The sequence below is a fragment of the Haemaphysalis longicornis genome, unplaced genomic scaffold, assembly GCF_048455015.1.
Source record: "Haemaphysalis longicornis isolate Haplotype H1 unplaced genomic scaffold, Haemaphysalis longicornis Haplotype H1 scaffold_1, whole genome shotgun sequence".
NCBI classification, from domain to species: Eukaryota; Metazoa; Arthropoda; class Arachnida; order Ixodida; family Ixodidae; genus Haemaphysalis; species Haemaphysalis longicornis.
In genome coordinates, this window is record NW_027526203.1 from 285477946 (window position 1) to 285499646 (window position 21701).

General features: G+C 44.9%; 2 protein-coding genes across 3 annotated transcripts in view; one reads left to right on the top strand and one right to left on the bottom strand.

Annotated features, from left to right (window-relative positions):
- Positions 1 to 503: 503 nt before the first annotated feature.
- Positions 504 to 6050, bottom strand: Rpl13 (ribosomal protein L13). Of its 2 annotated transcripts, none has more exons than XM_077679196.1 (4): positions 5916 to 6050; positions 5456 to 5712; positions 855 to 1028; positions 504 to 760 (listed from the first exon to the last, which is right to left on the bottom strand). In XM_077679196.1, the coding sequence occupies exons 2-4, from the start codon at positions 5699 to 5701 to the stop codon at positions 536 to 538; spliced, it is 645 nt and encodes a 214-aa protein (XP_077535322.1). In that variant the 5' UTR covers positions 5702 to 5712; positions 5916 to 6050; the 3' UTR covers positions 504 to 535. The 2 variants fall into 2 exon arrangements, with proteins under 2 accessions (XP_077535322.1, XP_077535326.1); XM_077679200.1 differs by lacking the exon at positions 5916 to 6050 and adding an exon at positions 5832 to 5913.
- Positions 6051 to 6250: 200 nt separating this feature from the next.
- Leurs-m (Leucyl-tRNA synthetase, mitochondrial) overlaps positions 6251 to 21701 on the top strand; it is a 43288-nt gene continuing 27837 nt past the window's right edge. The window contains exons 1-9 of the mRNA XM_077679210.1: positions 6251 to 6412; positions 10373 to 10456; positions 11116 to 11244; positions 12925 to 13016; positions 13309 to 13369; positions 13473 to 13562; positions 16047 to 16190; positions 20505 to 20853; positions 21245 to 21354. Coding sequence (XP_077535336.1) covers positions 6332 to 6412; positions 10373 to 10456; positions 11116 to 11244; positions 12925 to 13016; positions 13309 to 13369; positions 13473 to 13562; positions 16047 to 16190; positions 20505 to 20853; positions 21245 to 21354 — 1140 coding nt within the window. The 5' untranslated portion in view covers positions 6251 to 6331. The remainder of the gene's footprint in view (positions 6413 to 10372; positions 10457 to 11115; positions 11245 to 12924; positions 13017 to 13308; positions 13370 to 13472; positions 13563 to 16046; positions 16191 to 20504; positions 20854 to 21244; positions 21355 to 21701) is intronic.

Genomic DNA, 21701 nt, shown 5'->3' on the forward strand with positions numbered 1-21701 from the left:
CAGCTTTCGAGTGCTTGCCTCATGCCCACCAGAGCTATTAGTTCATTGCAAGATTGGTCCCAGGCAATAAAATTGTCCCAGCAATTGCAGCCATATTTTAAATGCAAGTACCGCAAGCTGAACGTTTAGTTTATGGTCTCACTAGGCTACAAATTCCCAATAACGCAGTTTGCATTAAGGCAAGTGATTGCTTTCAACAAGTCCTCTTGTAGTACCACAGCAAGGAAGAGAAGAGACCAATCCTTGTAACTTGTGAAACAAAATACACATGAAAATGAAGTTCTTTGAAAATAAGTTGGGTTGGTTCCACCTCAAGGGTAGGTTATTTTACATTACTTTTGTGGCAAAACCAAAAGGGTTTAATCATTATCAGTCAGAACCACTTTGCTAAGGTAATGCAATTCAACACAGCAGCGTCAGCTGCAGTTTTACACCTGCAGCAGATTAAATTTGCCTGATGCTAGCAAGAAGCCTTGCAGTAGCCTACTCACAAAAGAGACACGTGAGGGAGAATAGTTTATTGTGAGGAGCCCCTTCAGGCCTTCTTGGGAGCCTGGGCCTCCATGCTCTCGGCTGCTTCGCGTGCCTTCTTTGCCCGCTTGCCCCAGAGACGTGCCTTGGCCTTGGCCTGCCGCAGGTGCACATAGGCGCAGTACTTCTTCTCCTCCTCCGTGGGCACCCGGGGCTTCTCCCAGTGGGTGGACTTCTTCAGCGGCATCACCACACCCTTCAGCTGGGTGGCCAGCTTCTGCTCCTCCGCCTGCACAGCCGCCGACCGTCAGTGCACCAGCCCAGTCGGGCACCACCGCACGCATGCACACTACAGCACCAAGCAAGAAGGGGGCACGACGTACCGAGGCGTCTCCCTTGGCAGGCTTGGAGGCCTTGCGTGGGAAGAGGATCAGCTTGGAGCGGTACTCCTTCAGCCGCTGCACGTTCTGCTGCAGGCTCTCAACGCTCTTGTTGAGGCGCCTGTAGTCCACAGCAATGCCAATGGTCCTCGCTTGCCTCTTGGGAATGCCTGCAGCCTGCACCAATAACGTGGACAACAATGTTATATGAAAGCACTCCTGCTCAAGGCCAACTGCGGGCAAAAGCAGTTAGCAGAAATACCTGCCGTAGTCAACATGAGAGCTTATCTGCTCCCTGGGAACAATGGTGGAAACTCGGATAGCACAACTAGAAACCACGCCGAATTCGCTGAACTTGCAAACTTTCATGACAGCAGCTACACTGTTATGGTACTATGTCAATCCAAGGACGTGAATTTCACTCAGCAACGCCTTCCATTGGCTGATCATGGGTGCTGCTCTATTGATTAGGTAACATACCTCTTTCATGTTTGTCTAGAGAACACAAAATGATGTGCTCTCTGCTGTTCAACTTGCTTGCTCAGCCCTTTTGGCCCTGGTGTCCTTTCTCGAGGACATTACCCATAATTCCCCTCGCACATCAAGAACAAAACGAGAACAGCTAGTTTTCTGGGGAATAGTTCAAGGATGCATCTTGCAATACATAACTTTTTTTTTCTAGAGCTTAGGGCAAGAAAGAGGAAGGCATTGCAGTGAAGACCAGACTGACGTCGGGGCTACCCAAAGTCCTAGTTAGATGAAATGGCTGTAAATCTAAAAATACTTGCACTACCAGCTCTATTTTTTGTATGCGGGCTCAGTGCTTTTCACAATTTACGAAACAAGCAAATAACTTTCTGCAAAAAATTAACTAATTACCCGATAATCAAAATAAATATGATGCCTGTAAATGGCTAATTACTTGCAGCAAAAGTTCAATTTTTTGTTTGTACGCCCATAGCACCCAAAAATTTGGGAGAACACAAAATTTTTGTAAAAAAAAAAAAAAAAAAAAAGCTAGGTTTTGTTGTCTGCCTCCCACCCGGGGGTGTGCCGGGCATGGATAACACCATGGATGTGAATAGAGCGCCAACAGGCGGGGACCAGTAATGAGGTGCTGAATCCAGTGGGCACTACAAAGCGCCAACTGGAGGAATGGCGAAGACTTGCTCCTCAGAGTAAGGAAAGGTGACAAACTATTGAGGCTAGGACGCCAGAGCCATTATATGCCCTCAGGAGTGTCTCCCCCCCCCCCCCCCCCAAACAAAGCGGCAGCCACCAAGCCATCACCATGTTGCACAAACCAAGATAGGTGGCGATAATACATTGATCTTTTAGTAGTGACGCACCCCATCCTGCATTGCCATCCACAAGAAAGCCCAGCGCTGCTGAAACTTCCATAAAATGCCCCTAAACACAGTCAAAGTGTTTTCCCAAACAGCGGCTCTGGCCTCAACTGGGTAGGCAGGGCAATTTGCCTAGCAGTCCCAACAGTCGTCCAACGCATGTCACCACAGCACATCTATAGTTCATCTCACAAGCTAGCTGCAGCACTGTGGAGGCTACATTGTTATCAATAGTGCACCCGCTGAGGGCGCCTAATCCGCTGTGAAGGGGGTCCTGAAAGGACACTCCCTTCTCCCCTCTCGGCAAGTGGCACCGCACAGCCCCGGCGCCTTTTGTCGCTTCCTTCGCGGTGAGTTAGGCGCCCTGAGGGGGACAACAATGTCGCCTCCACAGTGCTGCAGCTAGCTTGTGAGATGAACTATAGTGGCTACACCAAACTGGCAGAGAATACAATGTTTCCAAAAAAGTGCAAAAGCCTGATCAGTTCACTGCACCTAAACTTAGCACCCAGCCCTTTGCCACAGACGATGCAAGCTGCTTATGCAGTGCACTTGACTATAGGGTTTAACGTGCAGAGGCTACACCTGGGCTATGAAGGGCTCCATAGGATTGATTTTGACCACCCGGAGACCTTTAACGTGCGCCGAAATCTCAACACAAGTTTTCAACCGTCGCCTTACTCTGAGAAGCAGCCACCATGGCTGGGATTGAGTCCGTATCCTTGGGCTCAGCAGCACAACGCCACAGCCACTGCGACGGGTTATGCAGCACTCTTAGACATTCGGAACTACTGCTATAACTCCAGACATCCTACAGAGTTCCTGCGTGACATGCTTTGCCAAGCCCTACATATGCCACCTCTCCCACCGCGGCTTCTGAAAGCCTTTAGGAAGCTGAATACAGTGCGCTAGCGTGTAGAAAACTTGAGCAATTCATTCATGTAAATGCTCAAAGCACAGTGGAATAATCAAAAGACTAAATAGAGGCACATCATTATACATACCCACTACTTCACTAGCCTCATTAAGGACTTGAAGTTAAACTACCAAGTTACTACCAAAGGGAGATGCATTTTAGGGGTCTAAGATGCTTGCAGAAATAATGCGTGATGTGCTAGAATCGCAACTGGCAAGCTTTCCCCAGGAGCTGGCATGCAACAAAAAGGGTCCAGTACCAGAGGCCCCCGACAGCGCTGCAACCCCTAAAATTTTTGCCAACAATACCGAACTTGTTGCAGACTTTGTCAGAATAGAGAATTTTACTTAGAAGATGTGGGCCTTTCAAATACCCATGCACAAAAACGAAACTGGCCGGCAAATAGCTGACAATGTACAAGGCCCATGTGAAGCACTGTCAGTGTCTGAAATGATACTCGAAGGCTGGGTGCAATCTTTAGAATTGCAGCCGGGGCTGTAATTGCATATGGATGTGGAAAAATCACAAGCGGTGTGCTGCCAGGCCACAAAAGACACCATGACAAATGTGAATTCTGCAATGTGGGAACGAAACTGCAACTGTTTGTGAAAAGTCCTGTGGTATTTAGGACTACGATAGGACCTTCAGCAACATGTGCAATTGCAATAAAAACTGCCTGGAATCACAAACACTACAAACAGACAAAATCTTTCCAGCCAATTCCATTGATTACAACTATCACAGTACAAATCTGACAATTGAAAATAGTCTTACAATGCACCATTGGTACCAATTAAACATTGCAATTACAAGCGGTACACCTTTTTTGGAATTAGCAGTGCACAACCACCTCACCAAATTTCTGCACTCAGGTGATGCAAATTTGCAAGCAAGAATCCAGTTTTGTGGCATAAAGGAAAACAAACATTATGAAGGGGGCATTTTCTCAGCTCAAATGCTATGATGAGAAATAGTAATGAAATTGTCATTCAATACACCGCTTTCAAGTGACGTCACCAGCTTTTTCTGGTGCACTGCTCTCAGCTTTATCAGAGCTGCTTGAGGTAGGAGCAGAAAATGATTTCCAAGCCTTTTACTGTGCACGCAGTGCACTAACAATGGCAGCTACAGTGACGTCAGTGCAAGTTATCATCATGAAGGATTTTGAATAGGCATGGTAACGATGTCCAGACGCTATAGCTGAAGTTATGCCAAGACACCCAGCATGGTCGATAAGCCAGAGCCTACTTCACAACTCCCGGAGAGAGCAGTCGATTTTTACCAATTGGCGAAACAGCTAACGACCACCGACTAGCTAGAGCTAAAAACTGCCTAGCGATGGCTACACCTGGACAAAATACTAGACAACTAAGGCCAGTGTTACGTCCATACCTCACGCATGCTTCACAAATCGCAATGGGCAGTCTGCCTTTTTACCCAACCAGCCAAACCACTCACTGACCAACTAGTAATTAGTACGAATAACTGCAAATGGTTGACCGTAACTTTAGAGATGAATGCAATTACGTCTGGACATAAATATACACTCATTTTTAATTTCGATTGCGGAAACATGCCAGGCACATCACATAATACAAGATACCAACTCACGCTGTATAATGTGCTACTTAAGCTGCCATAGGGACCAGCTGTAGCCGTAGTTAGATGACAGATGAAATGTTAGGGACAAAAAGCATTTCTGCAACATCTTAAGAAATGCCAACCTGGCTGGCAGCATGCCTTCGATGCAGCAAAAGTGCTTTTCTTTACGGGGCCTCAAATACTTGACACACTACAAAAGAACACGATCCAAACTCCGCTCTAATTACAGCCAAGAGCTCTAATTAGTCAAGGAGCAAGGTAAATGAATACTTTATGCATACAAATCGACATGAACACAAGCAGGCACATCACGATGCCTCAAACTACGCACATGCTACCGACTACCAATGCTTGGCCGATGCAGCGCCAGCGTGACCTTGATCCCTGGAGGTTACAAGGTTCAAGCTCAAGCACAACGAATGCAGACGAACCAAGCAATCATACAAGGCCCCCCACAATTTTCTGCAAGGTACACAAGAAACATGGCGTGCGTCCTACCGAGTTGCGATTGTAACCGAAGTTGCACAGCTGCCTTTATTTTTGTGTCGTAACAGATAACGAGACTCATAGTGTCAGCCGAAATTTCAAATTGAGAACCATACTGATACTAGATGTCATGCACACGTTTACAGCACTTGCCAAGAGGGCGACAAGTCGCGGCCGGCACGGCACACCGAGACCTGCACGCTGAGCCGCTGTGAACCCGACAAATCAACTTTGATTCCAATGAAGTCAATTACCTTGAGCTCCTCAAGCGTGAATCCTTTGCCCAGGCGCTGTTTTGTGTTGTATTTGAAGCCCGGACACCTAACAACAGGTCGGAGGGCTCCCTTGACGGGCCTGGGTGCGATGGCTCGAGCGCGCTTCACGCGGTTTGCGTGACGGCGCTTCTTCCGCATTGGTTGATTAAACCACGTCTTGACGTACCGCTGCCAGTCTTTATGAAAGTGGCCATTAGGCACCATGTTGTTCCTTTTTGGAGCCATCTCGAATGAACCTGCGCACGATCAAGAAGACACAGCTTACACCTAGCCTCAACAGTACGCTCAAATTCTTGTTTTTTCCCCAAAGTACTCTTAAAAATGTTGTAAACAACGCTACATTAGAGATACATACACTCTCTAGATACAACGACGACAAGAAATATAAATAATACTCCGCGATTAAGTACGATTCCCTAAATTCAACAGAAAGTCTTACCGTGTTATGGCGACCACGATCCAGAAAAGGAAGGACGAACGAATTGCATTCTGGGACTGCGAGCTAGTTGTATGCGGAAAGATAACAATACTAATGTTCTCGAAGCAAGGTGTATAGCAGCGCTAAAATATTAAAAGTTGAACGTTGACAAAAAAGCAACAATAATACTAAAAAGCCGTTTAAACTAAAAATAATGCAAAATAGTGCAAAAATTTTGGAAATAAATTTTTATATAAATGTTATACTAATACCTACAGGCTGCAGTCAAGGGTACTTTAACCTGCCAAATGCTGCCAAGCCAAACCGAGACAAATCCTCCCTGTTCTGTGGTGGAGCGGTCGTGATTGTGGTCCGCTATCCGCGTGTTCTCGCGCGGCGTGTGTGCTTATTTTAAATGTGTTTTAATATATCAAAGTATGCATATTATAATACGAGCTGTTGTAAATAACCAGAGGAAGCCTAACATAAGAGCTATATTTAGCCTCACTTCAGTATGGGTAAGAGATCCTTGCATCCACGTACTGATTTCCATTCGTTGGTGTTGGCTAGATCAGCCGGTCTGTACGTTCTTACTATGTATGCCTTTCCACTGACCGAAGGGTGTCAGTGGCATTCAATGCTTTTATGAACTGCAATTGAGTGGAAGCTGCTGCACTGTTTTTGAACGCCTTTGTTGCGTTCGTACACACTACACTCGAACCATCTGATCGCAGCTGATTGTGTCAAGAATAAACACATTGATCGACGATTTAGCTTCGCGTAGTCATATTAGCTGTGGCCTGGAGTTAAAAGTAAGCGTTGCCGAATCTCCCTCTACCCCGGCAACCAAGTGTCACGCCCGCTACACTACTGACGGCGAGAGCGGTCGGTCTTGGTTTCTGCCCAAGCGGCAAAACCGCTACTGTTCAGTGAGTCGCCAGAGTCACTGTTATTTATCACTTACTGTTCGTTGCTTTGACTAGGGTTTTGTACTCACGTAGCCATTTACGTCCGATTATCCGTAGTTATTAATAGTTAACAGTGACTCGCTAGACAGTGAGTGGTTTAACCGGCTGGGTAAAAATCAGGCTGCTTGACACCGTGAGTTGTAAAGCGGGCGTGACATCTGCTTGCCGGGCTAGGGGCAGCGTTGGCGGTGATTTTCGAGACAAAATTGGTTCCAAAGTTCCTCGTACACAGTTATTCTGTATGGGAAGCGTCTTGACAATAGAGCAAAACCCTAATTTGTTATCCGTGCGATACCAGCAACTGAAGTGGCATTCATGTGTCAAAACGCGAGAACCACCTGTCCATTAAGTATGAGCTCAACTGTTTGAGTACACAGTGGCAGTTCCCATATCAAGGTCTCCCTTTTCTCATTGTTTTGTGAACTGTGCTGCTCACCTTGCAGTGTATTCGGCGCAGCAGAATACGCTGCAAAATGCTTTATCAAAATGCTTTGTCTAAAAAAAATTTCATTCACAAAATATTACATGAGAAATGCAGGCTCACAGCGCGAAAAATGCAGATAAAGTTAAAAAAAATTTTTTTCAATGTAAGACTGCGTTTTGAAATGAGTATTGACACCTGCCGCACAGGGGATTTGGTTTGAACATTACAGTTCTACGCATGGTTTTGCTGGCTCGATTCCAGATTTTAGTGGCCGCATTTATAGGTGGATCAGTGGAGGTGGCATAAACTGATCTATCACCCTCCCCACCACTATGGTGCGCTCCTATTTATACAAAAAAAAAAATTGGGCCCATCTCCCCGCGAAGGGGACTCGAGTAAATGCGTCGCATAGGGGGTGGGTGTATTGCGTTAACGTTTAGTGTTTGGGGAGTTGGTGGTAGTGAATGCGTTGTATCAGCAGCTTCTTGACGTAGTTTGAATGAGTCAAGGATATAAGGCGCGTTCGTAGCCTTTGATTCTGTGTCGGATTTGTGGCGCAGTGGGAAGAGCACCATGTACCTCGCGTTCCGCCCACAGGTAGTGAATGCATTGTATCAGTAGCTTCTTGACGTAGTTTGAATGAGTCAAGGATATAAGGCGCGTTCGTAGCCTTTGTTCTGGGTCGGTTTTGTGGCGCAGTGGGAAGAGCACCATGTACCTTGCATTCCGCCCGCAGGGTCGTGGGATCGAAACCAGGCGCCGATAACTATTATTTTTTTTTATAGTGTAGGGGGGAGGGGTGCGGACCTGCGCCTCGCCGGCTGGCTGCGAACAACGCCGAGGGACGACGGGTGACAGTGCGAGTTAAAGAAATGCTCTGCATTTAATTAAATGCAGCTCACTACCGGGATAGGATGGCCACCTGCTGCCCATAGATTTTTCTTCCCTACCCCTTCCCTATAGTTTCAAACGTTTTTTCTCTTGCTTCCTCTCTCACTAGTAAGCCATATTGCACTGTTGCATTAACATGGTCTACTGTTCGTATTGACTGTGGGAAAGCAGACATTATCTGTGTATGCAGTTTAGACGTGATTTTCATTATTAGTGTTTCAAGGGCATCATGGCCAAACAGTGCCAAGTCTTTTGGCAAACACTTGAGTGTGCTTGAATTTAGACTTACCAGGAGATTCTAGTTTTCACAGTTTTAAGAATGAAAACACTAAGGTACACCATCCTGTGGCTAGTTGTCACTTTGTTTTTCTACGTTAAAAAAATTCAAATGTGCGGGGTTTAACACACAGTTTAACACTTGGACTATGAGGCAGGCTGTAGTGGAGGGCTCCGGATTAATTTTTACGACCTGATAGTCTCCAACGTGCACCGTAATCTTAACACACAGGTGTTTTCGCTTTTTGCCTCCATCTAAAAATACTCTGTTTTTCCCAAAATGTTTTATATGATTTCATGTTAATATTTGTTCTGCATGCATGACTGTATACGTTTTGGTTAGAAGTAAATATATTCGCAAATGGTTGCAGACTGCAACTGTTTTTGTTGTTAAAAGTTTTAAAATGATTGCAAACGTGCGTGAGAATACCCACATTTGAATGAACGAGTTAAGGAAAAAAAATGTTCAGCTGCCTCATCATTGCACCACTTCTGGTTGCAGTGACATTTGATGAATTAATAAAAAAATGTTTTGTGATAAGCGGAAACTAGTCAACCGCTAGGGATGTCAGTAAGCAGTTCTAACATTTTGCTTTTGCAGTGTGGTCTTGCGCACAACCCCTATTCTGTCAATGTGCAAGCATTCGCCAATGTAATGGCTGCATTTTTCAAGCCTCATTATGTTATTTCTTTCACATTTACTAGTTTTGTTTGGTCATAAAGCATGACTTAATGCTTTTTTTAGTGCAAAAAAAAAGGTTTCATTCAAGGTTGAATTGAAATAAACAAAAAAATTAATTGGGATGTAGCCCCCATGGATGAAGCTTTACAACGTATGCATCTGTATATGTGTTGTTACAACTTTGACTAGCTTCGGCATTATTTATTAATGTGCACTTGGGCACTTCTAAAAGGAGCGGATGTTCTGAAATTAAGATTAGAAGAAGAGTATGTTACACTGTGGGTTTCTAGGAATCGTGGAATATTTGTCTCATTGTGGCATTCGTTTAGCCGTGTGTGTTTGTGGGTGCGATGTTTCCAGCAGGAATTGCTTTTCACCTTCCTTTGTGGCGTTCATATTTATGTGCGAGTTAAAGAAATATTTACTGCAAAATGTGCAGAGCATGCAGTGTTAAGTAGCTACCATTGCGACAGTTGCGAACATCTCTTTGTATGCACTTAACATTTTCACTATTTCTAATTGGTGTGGAAGAGAGGGAGGGGGGTGACTCTATTCGATGCCCAAGATGAGTTTTGAAAGATGGACTTCTCGAATGATCTCCCTCTCTTAGCCGAGATGTTCATGACAAAGATCATAGGTTTGCGCAAGCCTTAGTCATGTGGAGCACTGAAGCCATTCATTCACTGCACAAAGCATATGACCTATTTTTGTCACAAGGAGCTCGAGGACAGGTTTATGTGGATGAGCGTGTCTCATCAAAAATGGTTAATGGGGTTATAGCCAAAGCAGTATAATGAAGATCGTGCTAAGAAAATGAGGCCTAGTAGCATAAGGGCTCTTAAAGGAAAAAAGAAAAGTAAGAAATCAAGGCATTGGTTGCCTCAGTTACTTGCTTCTTTTTTAAATTTTTTAGCCTCGTTTTTTTTTTTTTTTTTTTTGCTAATAACGTTTGTCACGATTTTCTTTCTGCAATCACGTTTCTCAGCTAAGGATTCGCGCTGAGATGGGTAAGCTTGTTAGTGAGTTCTGGAACCTCTGATGGCCATCTTTTGATTTTGCTGCCGTGTTGAGAGCTTTGCGGAAAGAAAAAAAAGAATCAGTGGTAATACGTGATGCTCTGGCAAATTCACTTTGCAGAATAAAAATTTACTGAATGGAAATTTTAAGTCAGCCATGTTAACAGGGCTCTGCACTTTGAAAACTTTGCCAAAGCAGTTGTAATTCCTTTCTGCTTCAGGATCCCAAGATCTCAGCAGAGAAGAGGCTAAAAGTCGAGGCGTTCTGGAAGGACAAAGTTAATTTAGCCTCACATCAACATGTGGTGAGTGCACCGTGATGTTTCCTGTGGTTTTCTGTTGAGGCACCCTCTTTTTGAACCATCTCAAAAACAAAGTGGGTCATTTGCACGCTTACGAATGGGCTAGGGGGGCCACGGGCTTTTATGTTCCTTGTAGAGGGGCAGTGTGTCAGACTGTAGTATTTAGAAAGGGCTTCTGTGAGTAACATATAATGCGACAAAGCCTGTGCAATGATATAATGTGATATTCGATGTTTCACACATTTGTTTTCCACACAGCCATTTCAGTTTTTTTTTTTTTTTTGCATATGCAAATTGCAGAATGATTTCTTTTTGAAGCTCTTTCTGCTGGGAAAACATTTCATGCCTATCTCTATTAGATCACTAGCACACATTGGTGTTCAAGATCTTCAGTTGTAACCAGAAGGAAGTTCAAAACAAGGTGTATGCTTTTGTTTCTACCCATTTTCGCTGGCACCACTGGGGAAAGGGGAATCCAAGTGTAAACGTATTTTTCCGCTGCAGCTCTGCATCTGCCCCAAAACGCGAATATTGCACTGTTTCAGTGAGACATTGTTTTTCTGCGGGGGCCACTTTTTGGTCTACATTGATCTCTTTTTGTTGTTAGAGAGCTGCTTTTGCCTCGGCCGTTCACTTATTAACAACTCGTGTTCTGTGCACAGGATCCCGAGAAGAAGATGTATGTGCTGTCTATGTTTCCTTACCCATCCGGGCAACTGCACCTTGGCCACGTCCGTGTGTACACCATCAGCGATACGTATGCCCGCTATTACACCATGCACGGCAAACAGGTGGGGCTTCACACGCAGTGCACTCATCAAATAGAATGCTGGATCTCACATTACAGAGAAATGGTGTGTCTTTGATAAGATGTACTTGGGAGGATGGATTGCAAGTAGTGTGAACTACTTGCAGTTTGTTTGGAGTGCATTGAGATTTTGATGTGCTTTTGGCGTCCATCAAAGTGCTACAATCATGGCCTGTGTAAAACCGATCACCTTATCTGAAGTTGCAGAATGCCACTGCACTACAGATTGTGTTATATCCACGTCAGTAACACAGTAGCATCGAAGAAATGAGTGGAACTCGGACTAAAATGAATGCTAGCAGAGTGTTTGTGCTCTTGGGCAACGGATCCAAGTTGTGCATGCTGTGCAGTGAAATGCGAGTGCATCAGAGACTAGTTTTCCTACGTTGATGAATAAGCTGTATTGGTGTGTTGCCACATTCATCGAGTGGAAACTAGCCATAAAATCTTTCATAAGTATTGAAAATACCATGTTTGGATTTCAGCTAGACTTGGGGATTTGTGCGAAGCATCATACCAGGGTTGGGGTGTACTCTGCTCAAAAATCCAAGATATGAGGTACACAACCTCCCACCCATACTGGAACCACCACCACCTTGCGCATTGTGCTGAAAAAATTTGCGTTACCCATACCAAAGATTAGGGGCTTAGCTGTCGGCTATGCTGGAAGGAGGAGTGCATATAAAACAAATCTTTAATTGAAGGAGCTAGAATATTTTTACTCGGCCTTTAAAGTACAGCAGGTACTAGATATATGCAAGCTACAATCACGAAGGTCATGGAGGTGACAAGGACAGTGAATCAGTCTCTATTGTACAAACAACTTTCAACTGCAACAGTACTGAAAACACAAGATGTAGCTTCGGCAGTGGCTAATATTTGAGGTGAACGACATCTAAATATGCTTGATTCCTGACATTCAAGGGGCACTTTGCAACTTCTCTCTTACAAAATATTTTTCATGACCACATAAACCAATTTTCTTGTCTCAAAGCAACGTTAAAAGGAGCTCTTAGCTAAAAAAAAGACCCCTGTAGCCTTCACTTAATGTCACCACTAAGTCCTGCCAAGGTGTTCACTCAAGAAAGTACAGTAGAACCTCGTTGATACGTTAAAAAAAAAAAAAAAACGCCAGGGAGAAACGTACTATCCAGGAAAATGTATGATCCACCGCAGTAAAGAAAAAAAAAGCAAAAAGCAATTGAGAGAAAAACAAGAGCATTTAATGGCCTTCTTCACTTGTACATGTCTGCCAACGTATGCTGGCACATGCTGTGGCCCTTTGAGCTCAAGAGCTCATTTTCTAAACATCGCAAACTTTTGTCTGCACTGGGATTGTCCTTCGTGCGAAAGTAACTCCGCACCGCTTTCAAGCCGACTACGGCCTGAGCATGTGGCCACCGGAGACGCCACCTCGTCCTCCCCATCGTAGTCAACGTCGACGCCATGATTTCTTCCAAGCTTAGCATTTCGCACGTTGGGACGTCGTCATGCAGGCGACGTTGGCTAAAGGCAGCTGCGTTACCAAGTGACTCCGGCAAGCCTAGCACTGTCAGAAAGCTGCCACAGTGACCCAGGAGGGCGTGGGCTGAGGCTTGATCCACATGCACGTCAGCACGTTTTTTGTTCATTGTAAAACTCTTTTGTTTGCTTGCTGGTGCAGGTCATTCACCCTATGGGCTGGGACAGCTTTGGCTTGCCAGCTGAGAATGCTGCTGTGGAAAGGAACGAAAATCCCCGGGCATGGACAGAAAAGTGAGAGTTGCATATTAATTGTGATCTACTTGCTTGTGACATAACAGCAATGATACATCTCTTGCCATAGCCGATATGGAGTTGCTATGATCCACAAATTCCCGGTCCAGGCAGGGGCTGTTGCAAATGATGTCAATCCATGAAGCGACAAAATGACATCTTTATATTAAATTTTAACAGGATCAAGCTTGCAATTTAAGCAAAACAATATTCTTGATTCCCTCTTGTGTGAAGAGCATCAGAATTGGGAATGTGTACAAGCCCTAGGTGAAGTTTTTTCCCTTTTTTTCAGGAACATAGAGTCAATGAAAAAACAACTGAAGGACTTGAATTTCAACTTCGACTGGAGCAGGGTAAGGATGCCGCTTTACAGAAATCCTGTCTGACCTGGGCATCCACGGGTAATGAAATTGAGGTGGTGAAGTTGCCTACATCTGTGCTCTCCTTCCTTGGCAGGAGCTGTCAACTTGCGATCCGAGCTACTACAAATGGACCCAGTACCTGTTTCTCAAGCTTTATGAGAAAGGACTAGTTTACCGCAAAAATGTAAGACTTGCATTCACTTGACAAGAATTTCTTTATGGGAATCGGTGTTTTCTTTATCAATGTTTGTACTTTTTTCTTGTCTTGGAGTTTGTTTGACTCTAATAACTTAGCAAGCAGTTTAAAGTAGCCTGAGAAGTTTCTGATGCCACTGTGAAGCTGCAACCAAAAGTAGTGAATTTCACTTTTATAGCTGGTGATCTGCAACCCTTGCAAGCAAAGGACAAATGGTTTAATCCCGTGATTTGTTGTTCCCTGAATAATGACTGTTTCCCAAATTTGTCTGAGATGGTGATATCATACACATCATTTACTGGTTTCCTGCACTTTTTTATGCCGGCTTTAGGAAGTTGGCGCAGCTTGCACTAGTGGTGCAAAGCTGGAGAAACAGCAGAGCTGGTGCCCCTATCTTTTCGTTGGAGACCCAGCTGTTACACCTCACGTGGATTTCTGAACTTGCCGCTGAACGTTCTCCATGACGGGCAGGCCTGGATCATTTTGTGCGCAGACTTTCACTTCTCTCTTAAAGTGGAATGTGTTAGCACGCTCTTGAACTTGCGGCAACCGGCCTCGTGAACTCGGCGTCTGTAGCGCGAGCTGTTCTGTGCTCCCCACTTCAGGCGGGAATGCACGTCAACTGGCAAGGAGAAGAGCACGTGAGGTATCATGCCATGAACTCTAGGAACTCTAGGAAGTGTTTTCGAAAGTCGAGTTGTACGACGGGAGACGCTGCTCATAAGGTGCCTGTTCACGTGCACTTGGTATTTTTTCTTGGTATTTTTTATTTATTTATTATTTTTATTGTTATTTTTTTTTTTTTTTGCAAACGCCACCGGACCAAGCTCAAGCTTAAACAGTTCTCCTGTTAAAACGTGGCCCCTTCGTCAGGCTTCATACTCTTTCATACTCTTGATAAGGAAATTAGACCCTGGAACTGAAGAAAAAAGGTAAACTTCGTGTTTCGTTGTTGCACTAAAAAATCGCCCATAACTGAAATAAAATTAATTCCATTGCAACTTCCTTTACACAGTTTATTGATATTTCTGAAAGTTATCTTGCAAGGAAACGAAGTAGGAAAATTGCAGCCCAGGATGGCAGGTGGAAAAAAGGGTGCCAAACCAGCTGTAGCAAAGGGGCCAATACACGCGCCTTTGTGGCCAAAAATGTCTATGCCACCAGGAGCAGTTGGGAGGGGCCACCTCGGGGAAACTGGGGCGCACAAAATGAGACGTTTGCAAAGAAGTGGGATTCAAAGCGCATTCCTGATGGCAGTGTAGGTGACAAGAGGGAGAATGAGATAAAAGGTGGCATGGGGGAGAGCATAGACATGTAAGCCAACATGTGAGAACCTGGAAACACAGTACGGAAAGAATACGAAGAAGTAACAATAGATGTGGCACCCAAAAAATTTTAATACAGGTGGAAGGAGTACTTTGCAGGCCTTCTCCCTGTGAAGAACAGACGGAGGTATTCCATCAATGCACTACATAACTACGGACTTGCACGCACATTACATTGGGAGAAATTGCAGCTGCAAATTCAAGAACAAAAGCATAAGGGCCAGATAAAAGGCACGTGGAAAAGAGGGAGTTCACTAGTTCGCTCGACACAGTGGATAAACTCCACAAATGTGAGATGATACCATGTGCATGGAAGAAAAGTGTAAGCATGCTGAGATCAACATGATGTAGGGCCGCAAGAACACAAAGGAATAAACGTGATTTCTTGCTTTACGAAGTCATTTGAAACAGTCTTGCTTTAAGAGCAGAAGTAAGCCTGGGACTTCAACAGTTTGAATTTATGTCAAGGATGTCTACTACATTTGCAGTCTACAGCCTTTGATGTGCAAATTGTTGGAGAAGTTCTGAAAATGCCATGAAGTTAGTTCTCTGTTGCTCTTCATTCACTTGGAGAACGCTTATTGATTTGTGAGGTCCTTCGTGCTTACTGGCTCTCAATCCGTCCATTAGCTGATTGGAGGGGAGGAGGAGGGTGAGTCGGGAAGTGTCCCCCTTTTTCTTCTTCGACATAGCCTCCCTGACATGCATTTGCAGGCCTTCTAGCATGCCTGTCAGTGATGGAATTCCTGAAGAGAAGGGCCAGTTTTTTTTTTTTTCTAAGGATTTGCTGGCCTAGTTCTCAACATGCTTTTATGTCCTGCTCAAGCTGATGCAAGTAAATTTCCAGTGTGGGTAGGACTGCACATAAGGAGTGCCACGGTAGTCTGAGCTTAGGCATAGTACTGTACTTCCCATCAAAATAAGAAGCTTTTCACAACAAGCCAGAGAAAGGCATTGGCTATTGTGACTGCAGGGGAAGAAATTTTGGCGAAACTGAGCAACTTCAGGGAACAGCATATTTTGGGCCCTCTTTGACTTGTTCTTAAAACCTTTGAACCACCCGCAAGTTCTGCACAAGGACCCACGTGTGCCTTGCATTCTGGTGCAAGATTAGTGCAGCACATTTGGGAGTTGCACACCCATGCAGGCTGTGGTCCAGTGGGATCCCGTGGACCAGACAGTGCTGGCCGATGAACAGGTGGATGCAGAGGGTCGCTCCTGGCGCTCGGGGGCCAAGGTGGAGAAGAAAGACCTTCGGCAGTGGTTCATCCGGACCACCTATTTTTCAGAGGTACATTGGAATGCACTCGTGTAACAAGTAACGCGTGTAACTTGTGCTTTTCACTTCCTTAGGTATAGTACTAAGCTCATTTGAGTAAGGCTGGCTGTGTAAATACTGTTACTCTCTTGTAAAGAAATGGAGCATAATCCTCCAAGGTTTTTTTTTTTCAGCCAACAGGGTTGGCTTTCGTTTCTAGCTGCATTCTACAGAGCTTAATTTTGTACAAGAGTACAGGTGAACAACTGAAATTCATCATCGACAGAATGTCTGGTCCAATGTAACGTTTGCATGTCTTCTGTGTGTGAATACTTGAATACGAATCCAATAGTACCTCCACGAGTACTTTGATTATCGAATCGAATACCTACTACAATAAAACCTCGTTACAAGAGACACTCAAAAGGGCCAAAAAGCATGTCTCTTGTATGCAATGTTGCTAACATGGTGAACATAGGAAAGCCAACCAAACCGCTTTCATTCAAATGTCTCTTATAACCAAGTGTCTCGTGTAACGAGGTTTTACTGTATTTGATCTTTCGAATAGTCGCATAAATTTTCTGATGTGCCCTGCTCTGCAAAACACACTGCTTCTGCACCGTTTGCTCATATTTTGTGTACCGTACTTACCCGATTCTAACGCGCACCTTTTTTCCGCAAAAATAGGCTGAAAAATCGCATGCGCGTTAGAATCGGATACAAAACCGAAACTGCCGAAACAGCTGAAATTTCGTCCCACCCATCGCCATCTCCATCTCAAGATGGCGCCAAAGCTTTTAGCAACAATTTTTTGGATCTAGGTGCCTAGGCTTTTCTATCGGCGGTAACACAAGTCGTCAAATTATTCCACTTGCGCGCTTGATAACAGCAATGGCAGCAGCGGCAACGAAGGTGCGCCGCTTCCGCGGCTTATGAGTGGCTCCCATGCGTTCACGAGCGGTTGGCTGAAGCGTACGCCTCTGGAGAAGCTCGCGGGATGGGCGTGCGAGGCGTGGGCCACGATCCCATCGAACATGGTTGAACGTTCGTTCAGAAGTGTGGCATCGCGAACGCGCTTGACGACACCGATGACGAGATGTTCGGTCAGCGGAAGGCGACAAGGAGCTCTCGAAGAGCGACGAGGAGTGAGATGAGGGAGATTACTTCGGGAAATAAATCGCCCGTTTCTCTCGCATTCGTTTTTCTTGCTCACAAAGTTCCTTGCCTGGTTACAATCGGAGGTGCAAGTTTTTTCGGTTTTTTGCCTGGAAAATAGGGTGTGCGTTAGAATCGGGGGCGCGTTAGAATCGGGTAATTACGTACTTGGTAATTTTCATCTAAATTGCGCTTTGGACAAGTGCTCCTTGTAGAGGCCATAAATTTTGTCGTGCAGTGCAGAGTAACTTGCGATTGCATCGATGAAATCACCATTGCTCGTGCCGCCGCCCCACGCCATCAGGTATGGCTGCCATTTTGAATTCTGTGGCCGGATGTTTACTGGTCAGTTTTATTTGCCTGCTCAGAGCAGTTCTGAGCAACTCCAAGCAGCTCCGTATTTTATTTGCCCATACAATTTCTATGGTGGGAGCAGTTTTGGGCTGCCCAGGAACTGCTCAAAGCTGCTCTGGGCAGGCAAATAAGAGGCCAACATGTTAGGGTGGCTTCCGGTAAAGCAATCATACCAAGTAATTCTAGACCACAGGGGACAAAGTGGCATGTTAGTTTTATTACCTTTACTACCCGTTTGTTGAACCAAAGCCAAAGAAGATGCAGTTGTCTTCGAGGGAAAGACGTTTATTGGAGCGAACTTGTGCCCCCCTAACAATTCAAAGAATACACAGGCGGCGAAGCAGCAGTCAACAAAGTGACGTGCGCTTACGAGCATCGGCGATAGTACTACCGCGGCGTCTGCTCTGCAGGCTTTTTATCTTTCGGCGCGCGTGGTTCTCGAAGGGTCAATTCACATCCAGAACATTGTAGACCAAGGAAGATTATTCTACGCTGGTGACGTTAGGGCGAAACAGTCTCCTTATCTGAATGAGATAGCCCGTGCAGCATTAAAATAAAGAATGGAACACGCACTTCGCATGGGACACAGATAACAGAGCCGGGCGTGGCCGGGCATTAAAAACAAACCCGTACATGGTTCGCGGCAATATGCAGTCAGTGCAAGCCATCCCTCCTTTGCTTATCCTTGATGTTTGCCGTGGGCTTTCGAAGGAGTGCCTCATTGTGTTCCCTGATTGTTGTACTGTAGCAAGCTTCCCTTCAACTGCGTAGTGCTGGCTTGCCCTCGTATACAGTAGTGCAAGCTTTTCTTCCACTACACATTGTTCATGCTCTCCATGGGCTTCCGAAGAAGTGCCTCATCATGGCCCGTGATTGTGGTTCTGCCTTGCTTTCTTGCTCATAAAGTGTTCACTTTGGAGGTACGAGGCACTGTTCTGTCGTTGCCTATGATTGCAGTACAGCAACTTTAGCGCAAGTCTTCTTCTACGTGTATTGTGCTTACTCTGGATTCCTGAAGTACGGCCTCATAGTGGTTCAGTGAGTGGACTTCTCCGGATGAGAGTTGAAAAGTGGGTTCTCCGGGTCGTAAGAAAATGTCATGACTTCTGAACATGTGAAGCAGCTTCTTTTTTTTGCACAAAAACCTGCGAAAAATCGAGTGTTGCAAAACAAAAATTTGTATATTCGATATTCGATTCCATATTGGGATCTTTTATTTCTCATTCGATTTGATATTCGACTTTACAGCTATTATTGGGTATTTGCTCAAGCCCACTTTTGTTGTGGGTGTCTGCACTCACATTAAGTATATCCAGCAGCTTGCACTGCTTTCTCATGGGAACTGAGCAGTAATTACTCTTTGGCATAGATGACCAAAAATTTGCTGCCCTGTGGGCTTTGATTGTTGTGGCAGCTGTAAAGGTCGCACCAGGATCTGGCTGGGTGCGAATTTGAATGAGAAGACATTAAAGGTGTGTGGACATTCAAAACTTTGTATAACTCCTGTTTGCTTTTCAACTTAATTTGCATTCTTACTGCTTGAAGTATGCTAGTTTCTTTTTTAACACTGTTTTTCTTAATACTACGAAGAATAATTGTTGGTTTTGTTTTGAGGTGCACGCCTTGTGGTATGCCCCCCTTAAGTTGGCTTTGCAAAAAGGCTGCGTGAACAATGCCAAATGCACGTGTGGTTGAAGCAAAGGTGCTAGGGAAAACTTCAGTATCTTAAGAATTGCAAAATGATGATTTTTTTTTGCGCTGATGCAATGTGTACCTAAATTGAACTAGCAGATGTAAAAGTGAATGAAATGCTAATGGTGGGAGTAACCATATAACTCTCTTGTCACACAGTCAAAGGCACATGTGGCAAGGCCGGCCCAATGGCCGAGGGAGTAGCACACCCATGCGATCCAATATGGGAGGAGGCTGGGTTGTCAATGTGCACACGTGTAACTATGGCACACATGAGGTGCAACTCACTAGCAAACAATAATTTGCATGCACTATGAACGTCCGTGCTTGCGTTTCGCTATGAGATCCAGAGCTGGGCCAGGGGGAGTCAGGAGCCCCTGTAACTTGACACCTTGAAGTAAGTACAGTGTGTTGATCCCGTCCTGATTTGGGTGGGGGGGTTGAGGGGGGGGGGGGGGAGGAGAAGTGGCATACTCCTGTAACCCAGCTTCTAGGGGGTGAGCGGGGGCCAAGTTATGGACAGTGCTGCAATAATCTGAATCACCCAAGGCTGCGAGGCATTTTGACCAGCAGAGGTAGGACAGTAAACATGAGGAACAGAGTTCGCTTAAGGAAATTGAAAAATTTAGTGCAGTTTAACCATCCTTCTTCTGTGAAGGACTGGGGGTTTTGAGTTGGCTGTAGGATTCGACACCACCGGAGGAGATTGTTTGGTAGTTTCTTTGAGTGGGCTTGGTAGCTCTACCTCCAATGCTTGGCTGTATTAATTTTCGCCCATTTTATTGTTAATGTTAACTTTTTGTTTGTTAATGCCCAGGTTGTATGAGTTTAACATGCTAACAATCCACTAAATGTAGCCCTGTGGACTTACCAGTGTGTCATCATAGGCAACGTCAGCAAATTGGTGGCGAGGATGATGTTCGAAAAACAGCACTTTCGAGCATGTTTTTGTGGGTAAGGAAATGCACGTAGCTCGGTGAGGAAAACTTAGCAGATGGCCTATGCATTGTTGATTTCAGTGTGGTGAAGCAATTACACAATGTTTACAACTCGTTTCAGTGTCCCTTTAAAATGGGCACATAAGCTGTTGCTTTGCGTGTGCATTGTGGCTATGGCTACAACTGTGTGGCTCCCCTCGATTGGCAGGACCTTTTCTTGGGTCTTCGGGACTCCGAACGGCGGGACTGGGACGACGTGGGTCCCCTCCAACGTGGCTGGATTGGGGAATGCACGGGATTCTCCTTCGAGTGGAGCGTGGTTGATCACATGGGGGCCCCACATCCTGACCTTTTGCGTGTGTGGACTGAGCAGCCGGAATTCTTGGGAGCTGTGACGTTTGTGGCCCTCTCTCCGGACCACAGCTTGGCATTGTCTGCTGGAGATGGTGCAGCAAGGAAAAGCAAATATTACGCACTGAACCCCATCTCCGGAAAGAAGATCCCACTGTTAGTCTCCAGCAAGTTTGAATTTCCTCGGGCAACAGATTGTCATTTGGGTAAGTCTGGTAAAACCTCACAAGTATAAACACAGGTGTGCCGCTTAGCTGGTATACGTGCAGCCTATGCCACTCACTATGCCAATAGTGAATTTTCTTATTTTTTTCTAGATCATTCTCGTCTGAAAGACCTGTTAAGAAATTTTGGTTCATAGATATTAGTGGCAGTGAAATTAAATGCCCGTTTAAGTGTACAATGTGACAGAGGAAGCATTTGAAGGGGTGTATAACGTTCTTCTTTTGGTTAAAGTATTTGATATGTTTGATGGCACCTTGTCTGAAGAAGTTCTTGTCTGCAACTTCATCTCAGTAATGCGTTATTATTGTCATCAGCTGAGAGAATTAGCCACCTGTGACATTTTTCTGTACTTAAAAAGTGAAATGATTTCAGGAACTCCCAGCCTGAGCAAAGAAGACCTTGAGTTTGCCCTTGAACATGGTCTTGAAGTGATTAAAGTCGTTGATGACCATGACCCATCACATCTCATCAACTCAGGCACGGTATGTATTGTGGAATTATTTTCTCCTCGTTGACATTCTAAATACAAAGCCTTTTGCACGCATGTTAAACCCATTAGAGCGAGTTATGAATATTCCACAGCTAAAACTGGTCCCGAGTGGGTGTACAAGGACAGCCTTTGTGACATGCATTTCGCGGGCATTTTGCATCGTTTCAGTTTATATGTTGATGTAAGATTGAAGAGCTGAACTGAACTTGCTTATACTAAATTCTCACATAACCTAAACAAAACTAGGAACGCATTTTTGTCAGTTTGCCATTGGTATGCAGTGCAAAGAAATGTCACCTAAAACAAACAATAAATGAGAACAGACCTTTTTGTTTTGTG